We start from the raw sequence: 27,768 nt of genomic DNA, 5'->3' as shown, positions 1-27,768 counted from the left end.
GATTGTATCTGAAAACATTTATCTCTAAACCAGCCATAGGGGGTAACATCTGTGACTATGACCAAGGCAAGTAAGTATCATGCCATATTGCCCGCTGTATCCCAGCCCATCTGCCATTACATTTGTTGGTCCTACTAAGACTGCTAAGTAGTGCATTATTGGCAATAAAAAACATTGTATGGGAAAGTTATATCTGTTAAAATGTGGGAAGCTAAAGTGCTACTGGCGGAACTGGCTCAGAGTTTGCAGGTCCTATGCATAACCATGCTATAATTACTAATGTACTATAGATTTCAATTGATTTTGGCTGTTGATACAATTAACATATTTTTAATCATCTTACTGTCCCTGTTGCATAGATCCTAAAACTTGCATAGCAACTAAAAATAATATTAAAGGATCAAGTATAATGGACATGTAATTGCTTAAAGGGTCACTAAAGGAATTTTTTTTTTTTGCTGAAATGACTGTTTACAGGGCATAGAGACATAATAGTTAACTGATTCCTTTTAAAAATGATTAAAAATAGATAAAAAAAACAATCATATAATGTGCCTGCAGTGTAGTTTCGTTTTTGCTGTTGTTTCCTGGTTCTCTGATGTACAGAGAGCCACTAGAGGGCAGTCAGCCAATAGAGAGCAGTGATACTTTGTCTAAAACTCCTCAGCACCAATCCAGTTTAGTTTTACTCACACCTCCTTGATTAGTGACCACCGTGAGAAATCTCCCAGTACTGTGGTCATCAGGAAACAGGCAACCAGGAAGTGTCCAGAACAGAGAGGATTTACAGCAACATGAAAGCAAAAACGAACAATGAGGACATGAAACCAGGACTGCAGCAAGGTAAAGGAAGCTATTTAGCTAAAAAAAAAAATTCCTTTAGTGACCCTTTAAGTATTATTATTTCAAACAGGTGAATTATATTATTACAAAAATAGCAGATAACAAATTTAGCACATTTGTTACAGAATTTCCCTTTTAGAAAACGATTAGCATAAAGTGCTGTTAGGTAGTAGAGGAAGACAGCACTATTCAAAGAACAATGCAGCATGCGTGTAAAGCATTTCCACTCTACATGTAAATGCAATTGCAGCAGATAGTATTTAACACTAGCCCTAGTGTTAACAGCTTCCCCCATATAATGTCACTGTGTGGTGAACAGGTAAGAGTCTCTTTTACACATTTAAACCAGGTGTTAAATCCAGGTGTCTTCTGTGTTTGCTTATAAAACATGCTGAAAAGGCAAGGGTAAGAATGTACAGTAAAACCTTGGTTTGAGAGTAACTTGGTTTGAGAGCTTTTTGCAAGACAAGCTACATTTTTTAACAAAATTTGACTTGATATAAGAGTAGTGTCACGTCACAACTGAGTATAAAAGAGAAGAGAGGCACCACTAAGTGTAACAATATGGTTACATTTAATGAAAGTACAACATTTAGCAACTCACATGGTTGATGATTAAAACAGGCACATCTAAGTATGCAGTCATCTGGGGTAAAGCTGTCCACATAGACCGTCCTCCACACTGCAATCTATGTTGTCCGTTCCATGCTAGATCACTCTACTGCAGGGTAGTCTTTGCAGACACGATTGCAGACTGAATACGGTGAGAGCCGGCGGTGCAGCCGATGGTCTATATGTGGACAGCTTTACCCCAGATGCCTGGTGCCATGTGCCTCTTTTAACCATCAATCCATCAACCATGTGAGTTGCTAAATGTTTTGCCTTTATTAAATGTGACTATATTGCTATACTTAGAGGCGCCTCTCTTCTCTTTTATACTCTGTAACTCCTGCTGGATTTTGCTTCTAATCACCTTGTGGTGAATTCCATTTGTGGATGGATATTTTATGGTTACACAACATTGCTATAATCTTTTTATATGGACTATAAACAAAAGGACTTATGAATAAATGGTTGTGGAACAAATCATTTGAGTTTCCATTATTTCTTATGGGAAAATTTGCTTTGATATACAAGTGCTTTGGATTACAAGCATGCTTCCGGAATGAATTATGCTCGCAATACAAGGTTATAATAATGATACATTTATCATGAAAATACATATCATATGGCTGCAAACATACCTGCAGTCAACATAAAGTGTAACGTTATATGCTGTCACTTATGTATGAGATTAGGGGTGTCCAATACCAAAATAAAAAGCAGGTTTGGGATTCTTTTTAAATTACATGCATTAGCGCTGGTATACTAAATCAAATGAAGAAGGAAAAATTGTTGGCAAGCATGCATCTGGTAACCTCAAACTTGTACAACAGCTAGAACCCAACATTATGTACATGACTATAAACAACAGCCATATATAACATATGGTTTTAATCCTACATGGTATATACATCTAAAAAAGGCTGAGAGTGGTTAAGTAAAAAGTTAAATAGAGAAAATCACATTTTAATTTGAGGCAAACTGTGGTTTAGATGGAGAAAATTTGGACGCTGAGGGTGCAATTCAAAGCAAAACTTGTTAGCAAATTCAATGTATGCATGCTGTAGACCAGGGGGTCTGAAAACGTAATAAAAAAAGGCCAGTTTGCTGTCCTTCAGACTTTTTGGGGGCTGGACTATGGCCACTGGGAGTCGAAATGGTCCCGATATCATTAGTGTTATTGGGAGGAATTGTGCCCTATCGTTGGTGTCATTGGGCGGAATTGTGTCCTATCATTGTTGTCATTGGGAGGAATTTTGACCCATTATTATTGTCATTGGGAGGAATATTATATAGAATATATAATAGCAAGCAGAGGGCCGCATCTGGCCCCCGGGCCGCAGTTTGGAGACCCCTGCTGTAGACCATGAGTGCATGTCTGCCAACACTGTGGCTGCATTGCTTTTCTATGTATGATCAATGTACTGTATGTTTATCCTTTAAGAAAAAAGGCCCATTGTGACTTTCTCTGCAATTAGCTTTGTAGGTAAAAAAAGGGCATACCTGTAACAATCCAATTTACTGAGCTAGCTTTGTGAAATTATAAAGTTAAACATTTGCCAACATCATATGCTTACTCACTTCCCAGGAAATTATGTATATTGAATTCATTCTTGCCTATTAATTTGTTAATTGATTGCTTACAGTACCCTTAATTTAGAAGGTCATCCAGTGAGTATGCCCATGTTTGTTCATGTGAACATGAATATACAGGGCGCACAGCAAGAAGGAATCAGGTTGTCAGCAAGAAAAACAGCCAATTGTTCACCTTTGCTGATTCTAGTGAATCAGGCAATCAGATTGTGTTACTAATCAAGAAAAGTGCTAATAATTCAATAGGGGAAAACTGTCAACAGCATTACCTTAGTCCTTCCCAGCTGCCATTCTTTGTTAGTTGTGTCATTAAGATGGAGTAAAGTCTCACATTTGCCTTTCAAATCTTCAGGAAGGGTTACATTTCTCATTAGCACTTTATACCTGTAAAGAAACCAAACAGTAAACCCTGAGAATTCTAAATTGATTTACAATCTATCAAACAAACATACACAGCACAGAAATCAAGACAAGGACAGTAAGCAACAAATAAGAATAGACAAAATATATATATATATATATATATATATATATATATATATATATATATATATATATATATTTGTTGTTTGTCTGCTGATAAAAATGTCTACTTCTGCTATTTTGTTATTCCTAAGAAATATAAGAAATAATAAATACTGCTTACGAAGCAAAATGTGCAAAAAGGACCAGCAGGTTAGAACCTTCACTACTGTTGGCATCTAAATAAACTGTTATGTATATGCATGGGCAAAAACTGATAGATGGGTGATTCTTGTCTATGACCATCGTAAATCTTTAAACGCCAAAAGATTTAAAAGGTGGTTACAAGCAGGCACAAATCAACTGGCCCCAGGTCTTCAAACCAATCTGCTAGTTTGTTCCCTGTTGTTTAAAGAGTCTCCTGGACCGTTACAATTTATCAACTTAATCAGCAACTCCCATTTTATTTCTATGGGAGCTTTTTTAGCTCAAAACACAGATCATTTAAAAAAAAAAGGCTGCATATTGTGTTTAATAATCTGGAAGCATTATATTTTAGTTTAAGGCCTCGTTCACACCATACGCACAAAAAAAATTGATTGAAAAAACATGCAGATTTCACATCAGTTTACATCTTTTTTTTGTGTGTGTTTCAGTGAGTTTTACAAGTTGCAGATTCCTGCACAAAAATATGCATGTGATACCATAGGCGTGTGCACAGGGTGTGCCAAGTGTGCCTGGCACACCCTAATCACCCTGTGCTGCACAGATTTCCCCTGCTGTTTTGCTGCAGAGAAAGGGACTGGGGAACCTCTGCCCTCATTCCCTTTCTCTGTCCCAAAAGTGAGACATCAGGGGCCTGTTTAGACCCTTGATATTTTACCAAAGCTCCCCAATGGGGCTCCTAATTAAAAAAAAAAAAATGTTGTAAAAATTGAAAAAAATTGAATTGTAAAAAGTAATAAAAAATAAACTACCAACACCAATCTCTGCCTTACTGACACGGTCCATTTCCCTACTGCTATATATATATATATATATATATATATATATATACACACACACACACATATATATAAACATGTGTGTATGAACTTTGGGGTGCACACCCTAGTGCAATAGGCTGCGCACACCTATGTGTGATACCAGTGTTGTGGTGTGAACAGGGTACATAGAGAGAAATTGTTTTCTTTGTGTTCTTGCAGAATGTGTGCAAAAAACTCACAACTCTGCAGATGGTGTGAAAGAGGCTTAAAAGAAATATGTGTTTGTATAGCAGAATTATACCCTGCTTTGTTAATCTCCCACAAATTTTAAAATGTAAAATGCAAGACTTTACAGTAACTGATCCAACCTAAACAATATAAGGTGGCATTTGGATGGTGCCATGAGGTACTGTCAAACATGGCTTTAAATATACAGTGTGTGTATACTTGTTTCTATTTATAATGAGTATAGTTAAACTATAATACATTTCCCAAAGAAATAACAGTAATTTAGGATGGAGATACTCACCTAAAACAAAATTCTTGAAACAATATTCTGACGGGAAAGCCGGCTCTGCGGATCCTGACTGTCTCCAGCATGCCAGAATACCTTAACTGGTTCAAAACCAGTGTCTGATCAAACTGGTCCGGCATCTGCAGAAAGAAGCAAATTCTTATTGCAAACAAACATATTTTTTTCTTTCTTAAGGCTCTTCAAGGAACGTCATGACATATAAAAAACACAAACCAGTTACAGTTAGTGTCGACTGACACTGTGATAAGAATGTGATACTGTTCTGTCTACTAGCCAAGACTGGATTAAACACTGCACAACATCCAACAGCTGAAAATCTATATAAACTTTGAAGACAACCAGTATGCTATTTCTACATAGGATTCTGGAACTTAGCTTGTGACAGGTCAAGACACACAAAGTACGGCAATGGGTCATATAGAAATAAACAGTATACGGAAAATACGCAGTAATCATATTGTCATCATTATTTCAAATTTAGCCATGTGAGTTTACTTTGTCTTTCCTTTCCCTATACCAGAGAACCTGCTCGGTTTTCATTGTAAATTGTTCCCTCTTTCGTCACCCACCTATTTCTGCAAGGGTGAAACTTAGAATGAGATGAGAAGCTTGAATACAATGCTATACGTAATTACTGCAGCCTTCTGAATGCTGACACAAAAGAACTAAAAGCTTCTTGTAGCAAATGACACCGCTCATGACATACTGCCGTGTGCAATAGGAGGGAGATACAACACTCAGTTTTCAAATAAAAATAATTCTAGCTCATCCAAAGAAAACAGTCTCTCTGATAGTTGTAAGATCACTAGAGCATAATTTTCAATCCATTTTGATCATAGTACTAGATGTAGAAATTCAACTTACTGTATGTTTCAATAAAAACACAGTGGGTAAAAGCTCAATAATGTTACCATTTCCGAGAAATCCCAGTTACAAGCATTTTTTGGGGCATTACAGTGAACAGCCCTTAGTGTCTCCCATTGGTTTTGTCTCTACACTACATTTATTTGAAGAACAAGATGCACAGTGACCTGAAGCAGTGAAATGAAGAGAGCGGGCTCTAATGAACACCACAGCTGGTCCTTCCATGTGTTCTGTCACCATAGTAACACTTCCCTTTCTAAGGAAGCGCATTTCATGAATGTGATCATCTTTCAGGGGCCTCTCTGATCCAGGGAAGATACTGGACATGCTAAATCTGGGGTAGTCAACCTTGGTATCTTTTTAAATTCACCATATGCATTTTACCAGTACTTGTGCTCAGTGTCAGGTGTAAGTAACATAATGATTCATTTTGGAGATGTACGACTACATATTTAATATATTCATTGTATATCACACATATATATAATATATATGGGATGTAAGTGACTTTGAACGTGGCATGGTTGTTGGGGCCAGACAGGTTGGTCTAAGTATTTCAAAAACTGCTGATCTACTGGGATTTTAATGCGCAACCATCTGCATATATAGGGTTTACAGAGAATGGTCCAAAAAAGAGAAAATATCCAGTTATATGGACAGAAATGCCTTGTTGATGTCAGAGGATGGGCAGACTGGTTTGAGATGATAGAAAGGCAATGGCAACTCGAATAATCACTTGTTATAACCAAGGTATGCAGAATACCATCTATGAACACACATCACATCGAACCTTGAAGCAGATGGACTACAGCAGCAGAAGACCACACTGGGTGCCAGTCCTGTCAGCTAGGAACAGGAAACTGAGGTTACAATTTGCACAGGCTCACCAAAAATGGACAAAAGAAGATTGGAAAAACATTGCCTGATCTGATTAATATCGATTTCATCTGCGACATTATGATGGTAGGGTCAGAATTTGGCGTAAACAACATGGTTCAGGCTGGTGGTGTAATGGTGTGGGGGGTATTTTCTTGGCATACTTTGGGCCCCTTAGTACCAATTGACCATAATTTAAACGCCACAGCCTACATGAGTAATGTTGCTGACCCTGTCCATCCCTTTATAACTACAGTGTACCCATCTTCTGATGGCTCCTTCCAGCAGGATAATGCACCATGTCACAAAACTCAAATCATCTCAAACTGGTCTCTAGAACATGACAATAAGTTAACTGCAATACTCCAATTGCCTCAACAGACACCAGTTCTCAATTCAGTAGAGCAGCTTGGGGATGTGGAGGATTTGCATGGATGTGCAGCGTACAACTGCATGATGCAATCATGTCAATACGGAACAAAACCCTGAGGAATGTTTCCAACACCTTGTTGAATCTTTTCTACGAAGAATTAAGGCAGTTCTGAAGGTAAAAGTGGGTCAAACTCAGTACTAGCAAGGCGTACCTAATAAAGTGGCCGATGAGTATATATATATTTTTTTAAACTTACACATTCACATTATCATAGCCAATACGAATGTTTTAACAGCACTACCACAACAGCAAAAATTTGAATTTGATGCCTTCACAGGATATTACAACCTGTCACACCACTGTCAAGCTCGTTTTGCCTTTTTCTCAAATCATTCAGTTATGTTATCTTTTACTGACAGCTGGTATTTATTTACATAGCATAGCAAAGTCATAAAGGAACTTTTATATATATGTTTCTCAATTGTATAAGCATATAGATTTTTTCTTTGATAGTACTCTCCATCTGCCAGTGCCTCATACCCCAGAGGTTGGATTACTTAGTATTCCAAACGACTTTATATATCGGACACATACTCGAACTTTAGTTTGTGTGTTAAAGCGGGGGTTCACCTGAAAAAACCAGCAGCTACAAATACAGCAGCTGCTGAATTTGAAAAAATTAACACTTACCTGTCCAAGTCGCCCGCGACGTCGGCAGCCGAAGCCGAGCAGTAGCTCATCTCTCGGCTTCCCCCGCCCCCATCCTCGGTAAGGGAATCGGGAAGTGAAGCGCTGCGGCTTCACTGCATGGTTCCCTACTGCGCATGCACGAGTCGCGCTGTGCAGTTCCCACTGGTCCCCGCTGTGTTCTGGGAGTCAAGTGTTTCCCAGAACACAACAGGGGGGGGGGGGGGGGTGACGCGGAGGGGCCAGACTCCCGCGGGAGTCTATACCCAGAAGTGGTGCAAATACCTGTTTTATACAGGTATCTGCACCTCCTCCCCTCTGAAAGGTGTCAAAATGGAAATTGATTCTGTTGAGATAGAAAAATGCTGCTGCACCCTCAGTACAGAACTTTTATCATGATTTACCTGTTTTTAAGCTGATATAGAAGGGTAGGGCTTGCCCTAATAAGTACTTTAAAATCTGGCAGCCCTGGCTTGATATAGCGGACTCCTTTTGGAAAGACACTCTGCTATCTCAACAACTGTAACACTATATATAATTTAATACCCTCAAACTATTGGTTTGTTAATACCATGCTGGCCTTTTAGCTCTCCAGCTCAATGGGGAGGGAAGAGGTGGCGGGGGGTACGAGTGTTGTATGTGTGAATGGGTGATTGAGTAAGACTCTTTACACTGTAAATAGGAACGAAGGGCAAAAAATTAGGCTCTGCGTGGTCCAACCATAATAGTTTTGTAATTTATTTGTCCTATCACTTGTTTTTGGAAGACATCTGAGATATGTAACTGCTGTGTTAGTTTGTTGGCCTTGGTAAGGCTTGCTGTTTTTTTGCATATTCTTGTTTTAAGTGTTATGCTTTTGGAAAATAAGAAAAGAAAATGGTGTAAATAAACACCTTTCAAAAAGCATATAGATTTTTGCCTCATTGATGATATCTAAAATCGATTGTTACTTACACACTTTGAAAATCAATGCTGAAAAAAATTGTTGCTGCACCTGTGTAGTCGGTCACCCTTTCACAATTAAAAAGGGTGGTAACTTTAGATCCTGTTTGAATTACCAGCATCAAAGGAGCACTTGAGAGATTAAAAGGAGATGAATCATATAATTCATATGCATAAAAGGAAACTATATTATACCAAACATTTGTTTGGCGTACAAAGAAAAGGTACAGCTTTCCTGTGAAGCGTGTCTGTTAAAGTTACCTAAGGTCACCGAAGGCCTTGTGCAAATAAAACGTGTAACTTTTAGTGTAGTATTGGCTTAAAAAACTGTATTGTTTTGAACAATGTTTCAACCTAACCTACATTATCACATCTTATATTCAGTCAGTTAGTTTATGAGTACTGGAGTGAGTTGCTGGAAAGACACACATGTAAAAACACTGGTAACAAGTGCAAAGTTGTAAATAACACAAGGATCCTGTAGCGATATATGATACAGGAACATACAAAGTAAGGCAGTGTCTACTGAGCAGAAACTATTGTAAAATAGCTGAGAGGTCACAATGGTCACATCTCCTTTACACACAAATCTCAGTTTGTTATAGACAAAAGAAACAACTTTTTTTGTAAGGAAGAAGAAGGCTAGTTAGTCTTCCCAGGTCCTCAGGAGATCTGCTTAGCACCCTGGTCCTTCCAATTAAGTTTGTCTTATTTTTTCTAGAGAAAAGTGGAATTATTACGGTAATTGTGAGGCAATCTCATCTAAACTCTAGTAATACTTCAATCTAGTACAAAAAAAAGTTCATGTTTCACTTGCTTTGGAATACCAACTTTGCAATAAGTGTTTTACCAGATGTCCAAAGGACTAAAACAAGGAACTGCACTGCGTACGTTCTATTCTTTACAGCCATCTAATAAATACCGATGTTACTGACTATTCCTGAGCCCTCCTAACTGGAAAAGGCTAGAAAAAACACTCAGCCAAGCAGTGAAAACTGGCACACTGCAACAAGTTCAGTTTGTTTACTGCAGTCTAATCCTGTACTTTATTATTTACCAAGAATAACTGACTCCACTCCGCTATTTTAGTTTCCACCTGCTTCATATGCATTTAATTCACATTTCTGCTTTTCTGGAATCAAGATGGATGATCATCAGACAATCATAGAAAATTAGCAACTGTACTTTAATACGGTAGATATCATGGGATTAGCTACTATATTTACTGCTATCTGAAGATCTCTTAATAATATAATTTACTGTATTATAAATTGCAATACAAACAATGTATCTACAAGGTATACAATCTTTCACTTGAACTCTGACAATGTCAGTGGGAAGTCAATAAAGTCCTAACGACACCTTTCTAGCGCTATAACCCAGGATCAAGAATCTCCGCTGCCCCTTAAGCCCCGTACACACGACCCAGAAACTCGACAGGCGAAACACATCGTTTTGCTCGTCGAGTTCCTTGTGAAGCCGTCGAGAAACTCGGCGAGCCAAATTTCTCCATTCCCGTCAAGGAAATAGAGAACATGCTCTCTTTTTGGCTCGTCGAGTTTCTCGACAGTTTCCTCGACGAAAATGTACACACGACCGGTTTCCTCTGCAGTTTCTTGCTGGTTTTTGCTGAGAAACTCGGTCGTGTGTAAGAGGCCTAACTGACAGATTCAGGGAGTTTTTTAAAGTGCTGCTAGTACTGCACCAAATTCAAAAAATAATTACCTCACGTTTGCAGGTAATGAAACTGAAGGTAATTAAGACCAACCGTAACTTGGCGTACAGAGACCGGTAGAGTGCTTGTCTTTGTAAACTGCAGCAGGTGACATATTTGCAGCCGCTATCTCCTTACCTTCCCACCTGTCACTATGTAATCGTCTTCAGAGCGGACAGTCTCTGGGCAACCAGTAATTCTGATAGTGGGTGATGCCTGATGGGGAAGCTGAGACACTAGTTCCCAATCAGGTCCACTCTCTTCTTGTGTTTCACAGCAGGCAGTGGGCAGATTCTATTTTCAATGTCAGGTAATCTATTGGCTATTGAGATTAATATCTAGAGTCGTGACACATATATGCATGATTCACTTTAAAAGACACAGAGCAACATTTATTTTGCTTTTTACTTATATATTGGCTATGAACTTACCCTCGGCCTGCTGTCAGTCACAAAGGCAGCGGACCTGATTGGGAATTACTGTCTGGATCCCTTCAGGCTCTGCCCACCCAACTTTAAAAATCCTTTGCTGCTGAACTGTCTGTGTGAAAGCTGCAAAGGCAGGAGGAAAGTCAACTGCACTGGGGGCAGAATGTCCGTATGGTCTCCACAAATGGTGTGTGCCCCAAATTCACATATATGTTTACAACAGGTAAATACATTTGTTGCCCATACCATCGGATGGCATGTAGGAATTCTAAAGGGTATCATAGACACAGCAATACATACACAAGAATTCCCCTGTGTATGTACCATAATAGGGAAAAAGTCACCTCCAAGAGTAATACCAGGCTGCCATGGCTTACCTCCTTCTGAAAATGCTAGTTGCCTGGATGCTATGCTGAAAATCTGACTTCAATGCTTTCCTAATCTGGTACCAGTATGCATATCAGGACAGTAAGATAAAAGACAAAAGTCTTTTTTTGCGTACTTGTCTTGGGTTAATGATTCAAATATTGAAGCCAGATGGTAAGAATGATAGCCTGTCAACTAGCAATTGCAAAATAAGATGGATTGAAAAAATCCATACTCCATTTTCTTTTAAAGCTGTGGAAGCATAAGATCACTGTAAAAGTTTCTGCTACTACAGTTATCGTTGTGGTCTTCCAGGTCCCGTGCCAAGCAGCATAGTATCCACAAGAGTTCACTTGCTCAGAATTGGTGCTGTTCACAGAATGTCATCGTTTTCTCAATAAATGCAAGGCATTCTCTAATTGGATGAGATGGAGAGGTGGGGCAGCGATGTCAAGCTCTCTATCTCGTCCAAATTCTTATCGGCTGCTGGGATTCTGCGCACATTTCATTTCTGCTTTGCAATCAAGGGTTAAACTTTGCAACTACCAACCTATTTTATATAGTAATGTTGTAAAGTACAAGAAACATGATGCAAAAACAGCATTGTCTTTGCTTAACATATGTGTATAAGTAATACATTGATTTGACACAGGACACAAATTATGACAAAGATGCAAACATAGATTCTTTGGTGAATAAGGCCTTTGATGTAAAGTTCTATAGAACACAAAAAATGCACTATAACTATAAAATAAATGCTAAACTACTGAAATAAAAATACCAAAGCATTTAAATTGGTCTTTTATAATTTCTGGAGGCTTAATCATTCCATATGCCCATCTGAGACATTTGAAATAATAACTCCCCGTCACTCTTGGCTCTGTTTGAATGACAGGGGTGGGATTAGATCATGACCCTGCAGATCTGACTCGCATGTGGAAAGCGATCCCAACACTGACGCTCTTATTTCCATAATGTGTTAATAATTGTGGTCTAATGTCAAGCCAATTAAAGTCTCAGGATGATTAATTCTGGCACTGTATGGCCACTCTCTCATCTTTCTACCTTCACTGCGAATGGCTCTCTCTTCTCTAAAAAAAAATCAGTCGCCTTCTTTGCTGCCTGATAGATTACCATGATAAACAGACAGTTGGAAGCCCATTATCTGGCATCTGCTATTCCATGGTTATTTTAGCATGGCAGAAAATAAATTGCATTGTCTGAAATGTGATACTGTTTTTGAATATAATCTGTCTTTTGAATGCTCTGTGTCAAATTGCACACAATCACGCACATGCATACACACGCTAACATTTATGTCTATTTAAAGGATTAGGAGAGATTTTTGAGTCTATGGAATCTTTATTACAAGAATGTTTGTTTAAGTCTGATAGACAAAACCTTTTCACAGGAGACAATGCTTGATATATTTCTAGATTGTAAGCTCTAACGAGCAGGGCCCTCTGATCCCTCCTGTATTAAATTGTATTGTGACTGTACTGTCTTCCCTGATGTAAAGCGCTGCGCAAACTGTTGGCGCTATATAAATCCTGTATAATAATAATAATAATAATATATAGAAAGTGGAAGCACAATAAAAGAGTGCCCTGAACACAAACAACTCAGGTTGCTGTGACACTAAAGCATCCACATAATGCCTAAACAATAGGGATGAGCTTCGTATTCGAGTCAAACTCATGTTCGACTCGAACATCGTATGTTCGATCATTCAGCGAATTACGAACGTTTTGGGCCGTTTGCGCCTAATTCGAGTGGCGTTTCACGACCCATAATTCACTGTGGCATCGCAGTGCATTGCTGGCTGATGATTGGCCAAGCATGCACTATGACCCACATGCTTGGCCAATCACAACTTGCAAAAAACGGAGAGCCATAATTGGCCAATTATGGCTGAGGGGGTTTAGTACACGCCCCACACTATAAAAGGCCACCTGCAGGTCGGCCTTGTGTAGTGTGTTGCGGTGGTTAAAAGAGAGAAGACAGAGAGAGAGAGAGTCATTTTTAGTAGGTAGATAGAGCAGGCAGGCAGGCAGGCACTCTAGAGGATATATATGCATCCCAGGTGTTGTATATATATTTATACACTGTATAGTTTAGCTAGATCTGCACTTCCTAATTTACTGTCAGGCAGGTGATTGTGCTAGCTGCAGTATTCTCACGTGGTGTACTGCCTGTGTCCTCTGCAGTGTGCACCTAAAGCTACGTGGTGTGTGTACTGCCTGTGTTCTCTGCAGTGTGCACCTAAAGCTACGTGGTGTGTACTGCCTGTGTCCTCTGCAGTGTGCACCTAAAGCTATGTGGTGTGTACTGCCTGTGTCCTCTGCAGTGTGCACCTAAAGCTACGTGGTGTGTGTACTGCCCGTGTCCTCTGTAGTGTGCACCTAAAGCTAAGTGGTGTGTACTGCCTGTGTCCTCTGCAGTGTGCACCTAAAGCTATGTGGTGTGTACTGCCTGTGTCCTTTGGGGGGGGGGGGGAGTGGGGGCTTCAGGAGGAGTGGGACTTCCTGTCCCACTTCCTCCTTCCACCGAGGGGCTGCAAAGGCGAATACTCTAATCGCCTTTTGGCAGCCCCTCCCTGTAGGCGATCGCCTGGAACACGTGACAGGTCCCAGCCGATCGCCTGTCCAATCAAATGGCGCAGTGCCGCTCGCGCATGCGCAGTGGGTGCCCGGCCGTGAAACCGAAAGCTGTCACGGCTGGGTGCCCACAGTTGCAGTGGAGGCGCCAGCGGTGAAGGGGGGAACGGAACGAAGCTCCCAGCGGCGGCACGTCGCTGGACCGGGGAACAGGTAAGTGTATGTTTATTAAAAGCCAGCAGCTACACTTTTTGTAGCTGCTGACTTTTAACAAACATAAAAAAAAGCCTGGAACACCCCTTTAAAGCACACTGTATTAGTGCACTCTGTTAGAAGGCAGACCGGTCTCATTTTCATCCCTAGTAATCTAACAATGTACAATAAACAAGTTTCCTAGGCATACAATGTCACGGGGACCTGATTTTTGAGATCTTTGCTGTAAGAGTGCATTTTCTTGTTATTGTAATCCTTGCCATCTCATTTAGCTAACAAAGCACACTGTACTATCTTTGTCTCTAGTATTCTAATCTTTCTGTAAAATCTAGGGCAGCCTTCAATGGCACAAAAGACCAAAGCATACAAATACAGAACTACAATGTTGGTCCTTGCTTTTGATACAAAAGAACCAGGTCAATGCGCAAAATGATTACTAACATAATACTCAAACACTCCCTATTCTCAGATACAGGATACATACGATAATACCATCTTTTTTCAATTTCGTTATTTATATACATATTTGTACAAATAAGGCAAATGAGGAAAATAACTCGTTTCAGGTGTCTGGAAAACAAAAAATATTCTCCCCCTTAAAATTATGGTGCTGGCTCAGTATGCAAAGTAGCATATAGAAAATAATTCAATCTGGATGGCTGCATTCCAACAACGATTTCTTTATTGGTTAAAAACCATACATCAAAAGATCCAATCAACAGACATGGCCAACTACAAGAAACAGACGTTTCTTGTAGTTGGCCACCAGGTTTGCACACATCTCAGGAGGGATTTTGTCCCAGACCTCTTTGCAGATCTTCTCCAAGTCATTAAGGTTTCAAGGCTGACATTTGTTAAGTCGAACCTTTAGCTCCCTCCATATATTTTCTATGGGATTAAGGTCTGGAGACTGGCTAAGCCCCTCCAGGACCTTAATGTGCTACTTCTTGAGCCACTCTTTTGTTGCCTTGGTGATGTGTATTGGTTCAGTGCCAAGCTGGAATACCCATCATTGACCCATTTTCCATGCCCTTAGGGAAGGAGGTTCTCACCCAAGCTTTGACAGTACATGGCCCTGGCCATCATCCCTTTGATGCAGTGAAGTTGTCCTCTCCTCTTAGCAGAAAAAACCCTCCAAAGCATAATATTTAATTCTCCATGTTTGATGGTAGGGATGATGTTCTCAGGGTCATAGGCAGCATTCCTCTTTCTCCAAACACTGCGAGTTAAGTTGATGCCAGGGAAATTGACAGTTATTTGGGGTTTATTTCATTTGTGAATAATCACACAATTGGTTGTCACCCTCTCACCAAGTTTCTTGGTGATGGTCTTGTAGCCCATCCCTTCCTTGTATAGGTCTACAATCTTGTCCCTGACATCCTTGGACAGCTCTTTGGTGTTGGCCATGGTGGAAAATTGGAATCTGATTGACTGATTGCTTCTGTGGACAGGTGTCTTTTATACAGGTAACAAGCTGAGATTAGGAGCACTCCCTATAAGAGACTACTCCTAATCTCAGCTCAAGAGGTTTTCTTTGTGTGTTTGTTGGGTATATATAGGGGAGGTGGGCAGGCTTGTTCCTCATACTACCACACCATCTGGAAACTCTGGGGTCTTTCTGTATATAAGCTCTTCTCTGGGGATGATCTTTCTCCCATGGGCCGGTGACACTTTACCTCACTGGATATTCCACCTCCTCTGCACAAAGCATTCATAACACTAAGATCTGTGTTTTTCGAATGCTTGCAATTTAAAAAAATGGCACTGATGATATATCATTGCTTCCAGGTTACTATACTGAACAGCCGATAAAAGCCGATCCAGCTTTGTTTGGGTGTCTGGCCAGCAGACATACTGACTGGTAGCTTAGGACTCCTGGTGGGATGGGAGAGCTTGAGCAAGCTGCAGAAGGTAGTGGAAGGGTGTAATAGCAATTGAGCGGCTAGTTAGCTGATACCAGCAGCACACTTCCTGTATTAACCGCTTGCCGACCAGCCGCCGTCATTACACTGGTCATCACGATCCAGAGAGCCGTCGCAGCTGTACATCGGCTCTTTTAAGTGAGATAGCAGATGCTGCACGATCACGGGCACGAGAGGCAGAACAGGAAAGTGTGTGTGTAAACACACATCCAAGTTCTGTGAGGAGAGAGAGATTGTGAGATCCAACTAGCTGGAAACCACGATCTGTCATCTCATATAGTCAGTCCCCTCCCCCCACAGTTAGAACACACACTAGGGAACAGAGTTAACCCAGTGACATTTACACATTAATCAGTGCCTTTGTATAGCACTGATTGTTGTATAATTGTCAACGGTCCCAAAAAATGTGTCAAAAGTGTCCGCCATAATGTCGCAGTCCCAAAAAAAATCGCTACCATTACGAATACAAATTATAATAATAAAAATGATATATTTTTAAGGACTTAACATATGTCTGTGCAATGGAGAGCTGTAATATTTGTGTGAACTTGTGTATGTTTCAATAAACACCTTTCTGATTTAAAAAAAAAAAAATATTTAAAAATGCCATAAATCTATCTCCTACTTTTGTAGACACTATAACTTTTGCGCAAACCAATCAATATATGCTTATTGCGATTTTTTTATTACCAAAAATAAGTAGAAGAATACATATTGGCCTAAATTGAGGAAAAAATGTATTTAAAAAAAAAATTGGGGATATTTATTTTAGCAACAAGTACAAAATATTGGGGGTTATTTACGGAAGTCAAATCCACTTTGTACTAAAAGTGCAAAGTTTACTTGGAAGTGCAGTCGCTGTAGACCCGAGGGGGACATGCAAGGAAAATAGAAAACAGCATTTTAGCTTTCACATAATTGGATGATAAAATCAGCAGAGCTTTCCCTCATTTCAGATCTTCCCCTCAGATTTACAGTGACTGCACTTTCAGTGCACTTTCAAGTGAACTTTGCACTTGTAGTTTGCACTTGTAGTGCAAAGTGGATTTGCCTTTCGTAAATAACCCCCGTTGTGTTTTTTTCAAAATTGTGGCAAAAAATAAAAACCGCAGAGGTGATCAAATACCACCAAAAGAAAGCTCTATTTGTGGGGGAAATTTGTCAATTTTGTTTGGGTACATCGTCGCATGACCGCGCAATTGTCAGTTAAAGTGATGCAGTGCCATATTGCAAAAACTGGGCTGGTCATTAAGCAGCCAAATCTTCCAGGGCTGAAGTGGTTAAAGTGCCTCCACTCTGAATGAAGGAGAACAGGGGGGCGCACCTTTGGACCGCAGCATTGTCAGTTTTGGTGGAGGGGAGTGTTAAATGTACTAGCAGATTTAAATACACTAATAAATTAAAGCCAAACGCAGCTAACACTTTATAAGCAGTTACTGCAAACATTATTTTTCTTTTGTGGTATGGATTTTACATAAACAGATAAAAGCTTATTGTTGAAAGCACCACTGTTAGTGGTAAATTGTTTGTCTCATCCCTCTAACTGCTAACTCGGCAGAAAAGCTTGTTCTGTTGAAGAACGACTGACTTACTAGCCAGATCACTAGGTTAAAATAAAGGAAAGAAAGCGTAAAAAAGAAAACGAATACAGCAATCGCATTTAAGATTGATAATAAATGTTTGCTTTTTGGTTTAATACTGCTTTGAAACACATGTTTATGTCATGATTTTTAACCCTTTAAAAAAAGTTTTTTCCCCCCAAATATTGATGCCCTGCATGTAACCTACAAGGGTTTTTCTAGCAGAAGTATTTTATACAGACTAATAATAAACAGATGTTTGAAAAGGTAAGCTTGCTCAGGGTTACACATGACCCAATGAAATGTTCATTTTATTTGCATGTGGCGCCTGTATGATGAAAGACGTAGGATTTAAGAGAAGATCTATTCCTAGCCTGGGATTGCTGATGCAGACTTGGACCCAAGTGTTATGTTACCAACTTCTGCCAGAGATGACTGGGATGGTATGAGATCATCACAGCTTTCTATCAAGTGCACTATAGCACACCCCAAGCACTACAGTTGACCATATGGCCATTGTCAAATATGTGAACTGAAGTTTCTGTTTTTCTCAAAATTTTATGTATTAGATATTTTTTCAATTTGATGTTTTTTAAGGAAATATATATTTTTTTCAAACCCCTGTACCAATCAAGCAAATCTATGAAAACATCACCCTATCGTAATTTTTACTACAGTGTGAATATTTCAAGTCCCACTTCTCCTGTACTGAAACTGAGGTAGCAAATACAACAACTTGCACTGTGTTGGTTATAAATTACATTATTTGGCTAGGCAGTACTAGTCACACATTTTTTGTTGTTGTCTGAAGGCCTGTTGTATAAACAACAGACAATAAAAAGTTATTTTGCTATATACAAAATTCTAAATATGTATTAAATATTGAATTAAATGATGTAACGGTAGAAATAAATGCAAATCTGAGCACTGTATGCCTACAGCAATACTGACCATGTACTGCTTGAGTTTTTCAATAGTCTGACAAAAGGTACGAGCAAAAATGAAAGCACTGCTAAGTAACAAATATGTAACATCAGTCAAAGGGTTACAACATGCTGGAAAATGTACGATACTCAAAAATGTGTATATAACTCATTTACACTAGTGAGATACCATCACTATGCACTAGTTCTATTCACCGCAGCGGTGTTGTGATGTGCTGGTTCTCATCGTGAACCGCTGTGCTGAAAAAAGGACTGCATTTATGCATGCAGTCCTTTTTCAGCACACAGCACAGTAACACTGTGGTATGAATTGACACTCTAAAAAACAAGGGATTCTGCCTTGTCTATGGGGGTTATTGACTAAAGGCAAATACACTTTGCACTACAAGTGCAAAGTGCACTGCAAGTACACTTGGAAGTGTAGTCACTGTAGATCCGAGGGGGACATGCAAGGGGGAAAAAAACAGCATTTTAGCTTGAACATGATTGGATGATAAAATCAGCAGAGCTTCCCCTCATTTCAGATCTACAGCGACTGCACTTCCAAGTGCACTTTCAGTGCAATTTCAAGTGCACTTTGCACTTGTAGTTTGCACTTGTAGTGCAAACTGGATTTGCCTTTCGTAAATAACCCCCATTGTGTTAGGACGCCGCTGCAAATTGCTGCCCATACAGCCCCAACACATGTGGAGTGAAGGAACCTGTGGGGGTTATTTACGAAAAGCAAATCCACTTTGCACTACAAGTGCACTTGAAAGTGCAGTCACTGTAGATCTGAGGGGGACATGCAAGGAAAACAGCATTTTAGCTTGCACATGATTGGATGATAAAAACAGCAGAGCTTCCCCTTATTTCAGAGCTTCCCCTCAGATCTATAGCAATCTACGTACAAGTGCACTTCTCAAGTGCAAAGTGGATTTACCTTTAGTAAATAACCCCCTAGTGTCTGAGTCTAAAGATATCTGACAGAAAAATTGAAAAAATATCTACGGTAAAAGCCAAATAGCTATGTGACAAAAGTTGTAATTATTGCGTTGCTATCTGTATATGGTAACCAGAAATCGTTTTCAAATATTAATGAAAACATGAATCACCAAATAAGCCACTGTACAGCCAGCATGAGCATAATATATGGTCCAATCATACCAACAGCAAACATTACCATGCCTGTTCTGGTGTTTGCTGAGCATTGAACTGTTTACTTTTTTTTTTTTGCATCTTTATTAAAATGTGACAAAATGGCGGTGCGAGGTAATGCAATGCAATACGCTGTGCAAAAAAGAGTGCAGCATGTCCTCCTTTTTTCAGTGCACGCCACAACAGCACAGTGGGTTGAACTGAACTAATAGGACATAAAGCAAATTGCCTTGTCTATGCATTTAAGGCTGTATTTGGCAAGGTTGCCCAGAACTGCCCAACACATATGATGTGAATAAGCCCTGAGTGCACTAATATTAAACAAACAATATAGGAAAACACCTTGCTAGAAAAGATTCTAATGTAAACACACAAAGTTGTTTTAAATGCAGTGTACAATACGAACTACTGCTATAATTCCTAGAAGCGCTTAAAGACACAAAACAGTGGCTCGTATTGTGATACACCAAGTAAGCATAGGAGTAGAGATGACTACGGAACAGGAAAATCCTCCTAGACCATGTGAAATCCATACCTTAGTAAAAGATCCCTGCCCCGCTTGCCTTTTCGCTGTACTGCTGCAGGTCAATGCAGTTACTTCCAATCATTCCCTGTTCTTATGATCTGTCTAATGAGGCCAGCCGATGTAGCTTTCCTTTCTTCTACTTTTCTTGCTGGGTTTGCTTCCTCGTAGAAAGTCTGAATGCTAGCAATCACTGCACAGCACTGAGTGAAGACACAGTGCACGCACACAAAACAAGGCTTTCTTCTGCAGGCTGGTATTTCAAGTCTCCCATGTGATATCTTTGGCTGAGCTTGGTTAATTCATCCCTTCTTGTACTCAAAGGAAGTCAAACTTGGAGGATTGCCTTGCAGTACCTGTCTATCAGCGCACACAGTGAACAAGTAGCAACAAATAATCCAGCAGTGCCACTAGGACTGCGTACTTAAAGAACTGTGTGCTGCCAGGACAGCACTTAAGACTTTACAAAGAATACAATTCTATGAACAGCCAATTCTTGGAAAAATAGACAACCTGCTGCAGGTTTCTCTCTGTCTCTCTATACATATTAATGGGGTCCCAACTAACTTTTTCAGACATTACAATTAATTTCCAGGGAAACCTGGTCACTTGCTTAAGTAACTTCAATACAAATTACAAAAAGATAGCTGTCCACAGTCACAAGTAAATGCCGAACCGAGGAATATTAAGAAGCATTTGCATTTTATTAGCATAATGAACTGTCCCTGTATTGAAAGGACATGGTCTAGTACAGTCTTTCTCAACCTTTTCAACACAGAGGAACCCTTCAAATAACTTTCTGGTCTCAGGGAACCCCTTCTAAAAATGACTATGTCTACAACTCATGATACATTAGTGTAGTGGTCAGTAAGAAGAATGCTCCTTACACTTGTGGTCATTGGGAAGAATCCCTTCTCATGCCCCGTACACACAATTGGGATTCCCGGCGGTAAAAAGCCCGCCGGGAATCCCGGGGGGAAAACTGAGAACCTGTTTGGTCACTTTCCCCGTGTACACACCAGAGGTTTTCCCGTCGGGAAATCTGCGGTGAGAGCTTTGGCTGGGAATCCAGGCCGTGTATGCTCTACCGCAGTGTTTCCCATAGGGAAACTGCAGAGAAAAAGAACGCCGGGAATCACGGCAGAAGAAAAGAGAACATGTTCTCATTTTTCCTGCCACGATTCCCGGCAGTTTACCTGTCTGGAAAACTGCTATGGAGCATTTCCTTCCTATTCCATCTGAGCAGCACATGTGACTATAAAGTCACATATGTGGGCATATACCCAATGGTAAATGACAGCCCACTGCCCCCTGCTTCCCTTATGCCCACTAACCAGCTAAACACAGCCTGTGACTGTCAGAAATTTACCTACATCATGTTATTTCCACAAATAATAAATATTTTTGTATGCCAATTTAAAATAGTTTATTGATATTATTTGTTTATTTTTAATCTTTTTTTTCCCAAAGGGGCTTTTTTTTTTTTTAAATGTGACAAGCAGCAGAGAACTAAAAGCTCATTCTGCTTATGTTTCCCTGCAGAAAGGCTGGGAAAGATCTGGGTCATATGACAGTTATATATTGAGTAGGAAAAAAGCTACTTCTTGCATTTTTCATCAAAATAAATTAAAACAGTGTGTGTTTAGTATCACTTTAAAAAAAAAAAAAAACACCCTGGAAGACAAAGGAAGAACATTTAGAACAGCTTACCGAACACCTTACTGAGGAGAAACAGGAAGTGAAAATTCAGACAAAGAAAACAAAGAAAAAAAACATTTAGAAGGGAAATCGAACGAAAAGGTAAGTGAACCAACAATGCACTAGCTTAAAGGAACCTATTTAGAAAATAAAAAAACGAACCTTTAGGCTTACCTGTAGGTTAAAGTGGTTGTAATAGGTTTACAACCACTTTAAGGTATCTTATACTCATCCAAAGTGAAATTTGATTCTGCAATTTGTCTTGGCTAAAATTATGAAGCAACTTGCTACAATTGTAACTTTCATTTATAAATGAATTCAATAATAAATACACTATATTACCAAAAGTATTGGGACACCTGCCTTTACACGCACATGAACTTTAATGGCATCCCAGTCTTAGAGTAGAGACTGCAAGCCAGGCCTTCTCATCCACATCAGTGCCTGACCTCACAAATAAACTTTTGGAAAAATGGTCCAACATTCCCATAGACACATGCCTAAACCTTCTGGACAGCCTTCCCAGATAAGTTGAAGCTGTTATAGCTGCAAAGGGTGGGCCAACTCAATAGTGAACCCTATGGACTAAGACTGGGATGCCATTAAAGTTTACGTGCGTGTAAAGGCAGGTGTCCCAATACTTTTGGTAATATGTATATATATATATATATATATATATATATATATATATATATATATATATATATATATATATATATATATATAATGGTGCCCTGCTGCTGTGTCTCAGCCAATCAGGAGGGAGAGTCCCTGGTGGCCAAGGGACTCATGGACATCGTTGGTTCGAGATGGGACTCAGGTAAGTATTAGGAGGGCTGCGGCACAGAGAATGTTTTTAATCGTAATGCATAAAATGCATTGAGATAAAACAAAACTTCTGCCTTTAGAAACACTTAAATTATTTAACGAAAAGCAGAAATAAGTGGTCACATTGACCACTCAGCACTGCAGATTACACTGGGAGATCAGCTCCCCAATGGGACTCCACTGACCATGTGACAGTTAGCACCCTAGCAAGAATCTTCAGATAAAATGCAATCTTCAGAGGAAAACTGCCAAATGTAAAGTAGAGCCCTGTTGATTATACTGGGTGAGTTGCTCTCCTAGTATGCACAGTTAGCAGAGCTAATCTACAATTTGACAGGGTGGTCTTTTAGACAGCAGGAGACAAACAGAGAGCACTCTCCTCCACAGCGTCCTGCGTGGGTGCCTCTTCTTCCTTTAGGTTGGTCTAGCTCTGATGAGTACATTGGGAGTCTAGCCAATCTTTTGTTAACCCTGGAGATATATATGCCACCTAAATGCAACATGTACATACCCTAATGAGTGCATAACATGCCATGACTTCTCTTAGCAATGATCACATTCTCTGAAAAACTATCTTTCCAAATTTTCCAACAACTTATAGTACACCAGCAAAAATCCAGTATAGGCAGCTTCAGACCAGACCATCAACATTTTACTATCAGCACAGTTTGTTGCTCAACTGTCTGCTTCCCACAATACAAAAAAATAAATAACCAACATTGATGAATCTGGGAACATGACATTGCTAATATGACAGTAATGGCAAGTACACACGATCGGTTTTCCCTTCAGAAAAAAAAGATCGTTTTCCTGACGGAATTCCTCTCAAGCCTGCCTTGCATACACACGGTCACACAAAAGTGCGGTGAACTTTTGACTGCCAAGAACGTGGTGACGTAAAAGACTACGATGAGCCGACAAAATGAAGTTCTATGCTTCAGAACATGCCTCAAATCGTTTCCGGGCATGCATGTTTTTTTTCCCTTCGGAAAAGCATACAGACAAACGGTTTTCCCGTTAGAATTTTTTCCTGATGGGAAAAAAGTGATTTTTTTTTCCTTCAGTTTTTCTGTAGTAAAAAGTCTGATGGAGCATACACACAGTCGGGTTCCCCGATGAAAAGCTCTCATCGCAGTTTTTCCGACTGGGAAACCGGTCGTGTGTACGGGGCATAAGACGTTTGTAATAACCTCAATCTCTACTATTATAACAGTGAACCTTTGCCGTTGAGAACTTGTATTCTCTCCCTGGCAGAGCAGAAGTGTCAGGCTGAATGTCATCTTGTAAAACAGTTATATCTCCTGCCTGAGCTCAGTGCTGATAACAGACACTCATTTGTCTGTCATGTAACAAACATGATATCAGAATAAACAGGAATGAAAATTAAGTATTCGGCAGCCTGAACAGAGTACCAAATATCAGACTATAGCTCAGCCATTGGTCCTTACAGGCTGAAGTTGGCATGACGTTTCTGCTGTACAGGAAAATAATGTAAAAAATATATAGCCCATGCCTTAGAAACAAGACTGCACTTCATTAACCGCTTCAGCCCCAGAAGATTTTACCCCCTTCCTGAGCACAGCAGTTTTTGCGATTCGGCACTGCGTCGCTTTAACTGACAATTGCGTGGTCGTTCGACACTGTACCCAAACAAAATTTGCGTCCCTTTTTCCCCCACAAATGGAGCTTACTTTTGGTGGTGTTTGATTACCTCTGTGTTTTTTATTTTATAAACAAAAAAAGAGCAACAATTTGCGTCGCTTTAACTGACAATTGCGTGGTCGTTCGACACTGTACCCAAACATAAATTTGCGTCCCTTTTTCCCCCACAAATAGAGCTTACTTTTGGTGGTGTTTGATTACCTCTGTGTTTTTTATTTTATAAACAAAAAAAGAGCAACAATTTTGATTATTTTTTTTATTTTTTTTACTTTTTGCTATAATAAATATCCCCAAATGTAAAAAAAAAAGAATTCCTCAGTTTATGCCAATATATATTCTTCTACATATTTTTTGCATTAAAAAATACAATAAGCGTATATTGATTGGTTTGCGCAAAAGTTATAGTGTCTGCAAACTATGGGAAAGATTTTGGGCATTTTTATTATTATAATTTTTTTTACTAGTAATGGTGGTGATCTACAATTTTTAGCGGGACTGCGACAATGTGACAGATAGTTCGGAGACTTTTGACACTTTTTTGGGACCATTAGCATATATACAGCGAACAGTGCTATAAAAATGCACAGATTACTGTATAAATGTCACTGGAAAAGAAGGGGTTAACACTAGGGGGCAATCAAGGGGTTAAATGTGTGTTCCCTCAGCATGTTCTAACTATGTGAAGATGGGAGTGACTAGGAGAGAAGCCATATCATTTTTACTACTTCATAGGAAGAAACAATATTGCTCCTCTCCTGTGATAGCACAGGGATTTGTGTGTTTACACACAAACAAATCCCCATGCTGGCGCTCATGCACACGGTCGCACGTGGCCGGCAGAGATCGCGCCTGCCAGCCACGCGCATCGGGTTTGCCTGCCGTGCAGTGGACACAAGCTCTCTGATGGCCGAAAACGGGTAGGACGTACCCGTATGGGATTTTGCCCAGTAGTGCCACTGTGCCGCAGTATATCTGCGTGACACGGTTGGCAACTGGTTAACAAGGTAATAGTAGAGATTTAGATTCTTCCAGTTGACCATACCTGGCTGGTTCTCTTGAAGTGTGAGGTATGAGTTCCAGTTTGGTATGGAGCAGTGCAGTCATCTATTCAATTACATTTTACTGTTGGATAATTATTTATAAGATCAGCATATTTAGCTGCAAAATGTGCACTTCAATTTACCGATTCCTATATTTATTTTTTGGATAGCATAGGGGTGGAAAGGGATGAAACCTCTTTCAGGATGTTATTGCCATCTGTATCATTTTGAGGAGACATCAGTGACAACAGCCACCTATTGAATGGGAGCTCATTCTCCTCCCAGCGATCGACCAGGAAAGGTTGGGGAAGGGAGAGGAGAGGAAGAGGAGAGCCGGCCGGAAACTGAAATTGAAGTAGTGTGACGTCTATCATAGGAGCCTGTCCAGGAGGCAGGACTTTGTTTAGCAGCGGCCGGCATTTCAGATCCAAGCTGTGTCACAGCAGGAGATCCTCTCTCTGTGTGATCCAGCCATCTCTCCCCCCGAGTGAGGCTGCACTGATGGTCACTATTGAGGCTGCACTGATGGGCTCTGATGAGGCTGCACTGATGGGCACTGATGAGGCTGCATTGATGGGCACTGATAAGCTGCATTGATGGACACTGATAGGCTGCGCTGTTGGGCACTGATGAGGCTGCACTGATGGGCATTGTTAAAGTTTTTGTTGTTAACATTTATTTTTGTAACTCATTTCTGCATTAAACATTTAACAGGGTAGTTTCATGAGGTAATTTTGGAGGGCGTGTTTAGGAGCAGAATTAATGGCAGGGCAGGGTAGGGGTTGGGTAGGGCAACTGCTATGTACCCTAAGTTAATCTAGTTTAATAGTGACCTAGGCCAATGTCTTGATTTTGATCCGATGCATCCAAAATAGGTTAAACATTGTGGTTACAATTGAATTTTATTGGGAACTAAACTCCAGTGCCGTGGTATTTAAAAGTCTGAACCACCTTTAATAAAGGTCAGAGGGAAGAGGGACATGCAGGTCCTGCATTCCTCTTGCCATTGCTAATCTGGAAAGTGCTCACAGCCGAGACAAGCTGCAGTTATTAATCAGCCATCTCCTTCATGGCCGTTGTCGCATTGGCAGGAAGGGAGGGGGCTAATCAGACCACATAACTATGCTTAGAAATTACTTAGCAACACGGGACAGATTACTACATGTACTTTGCTCTATCGAGGACAAAAAACTATTAAAACCAACTGTAAACTTCACTTTTGTTGAGAAAAATGCAATCTATGTATGTTGCAAGGATTTAAACAAACTTTGTTGCAGATTTCTACCTGTTTCTGCTCTAAAGAAAAAGCTTTTGGATATTAAATAGGAGAGACTAATTCATTTTAATCAGCTGATGCACTTTCGATTTCCTGATGAGACAAGTTGCAGTGTCTGCATTTCTTTAGAAGGGACGACCCTTTAGGGAGTAGCTCACCAAAAATGAAATTTTTGTTGCAGAGGATGCCTAAAGCCTGACTTGTATCTTAGTGCAGAGTTCTTCATCCAAACACAAAAATAACATTTTCCAGTGTTCTGTACACCAACTGTGTAGAGAATGCCCCAGGTCGCATTAGTACATTACATTTTACAGAAGATGACAGTGCTGCAGTTTGAAAAGGAAAGGAAATTTTTATAAGCAATAAATTACAATATGGCTTGTGTAGCATTTGTATATGCTATATCATTTTTTTAATTTGCTATTTTTTTGTCTCACAAAAGTTGAGTTTCCCCTAAAGTCAACGCTACATACTACTTTGGAGAAGAATTAGGTAAGTGGGCATAAAGCATTTGCAGAGACTATACAGCTTGACTAGATCATTAAAATGGCAAAAGCAACAGTGTGGTCATTAAAATGAAGGGCTGTTTCTGTCCTTTTAGTTTAATTGGGCTAGGGGTCTTTTTGTCATATTCAAACTCAGCAGGACCACCTTGGTGGGCCATTTAGTGATGGATTTCAATTAATTATGTGACTTTCTTTATAATCTTCCAATGTCAAGTACCTGCAATGTATTTGTACTTAGTAGTCACATACCCCTATGAATGAACTCCTGCAGATTTCCTACTAAGCATTCAGACAAATTAGGGAGACTTCAATAAAAGGAATTAAAAGTCCTACACTAATTAAACTGTGAACATACTAAGTCTGGAGAGTGAAAAAAAAAAGAAAAAGATCAAGAGATCAAGGTATATTTGCTGTGCAATAATTTATACTTGCCATGCAGTTTTTTTTATTTAGCCACACAAATGAGGTGGATGTAGTAATGCCCAATACCCCCCAGCCTGGACACTGTACCATTCGAGAAAAGTTTTTCAACATCCTTTGACAGAAGATGATCAATTGGAGACAACCACA

The 27,768-nt window shown here is 39.8% G+C and overlaps 1 protein-coding gene across 2 annotated transcripts in view; it reads right to left on the bottom strand.

The window, feature by feature from the left end:
• The window catches only part of LOC120940587 (unconventional myosin-X-like), a 298,063-nt gene that overhangs the window by 59,003 nt on the left and 211,292 nt on the right, over nt 1-27,768 (bottom strand). For both annotated transcript variants that reach the window (XM_040353533.1, XM_040353534.1), the window contains 2 exons: nt 5,017-5,141; nt 3,309-3,423 (listed from right to left, as the gene is read on the bottom strand). In XM_040353533.1, the coding sequence (XP_040209467.1) occupies nt 3,309-3,423; nt 5,017-5,141 (240 nt within the window). The remainder of the gene's footprint in view (nt 1-3,308; nt 3,424-5,016; nt 5,142-27,768) is intronic.

Source organism: Rana temporaria, chromosome 5 (genome assembly GCF_905171775.1).
Source record: "Rana temporaria chromosome 5, aRanTem1.1, whole genome shotgun sequence".
NCBI classification, from domain to species: Eukaryota; Metazoa; Chordata; class Amphibia; order Anura; family Ranidae; genus Rana; species Rana temporaria.
Note: the sequence above shows the minus strand (reverse complement) of the source record. Positions and strands in the feature narration are given on the sequence as shown.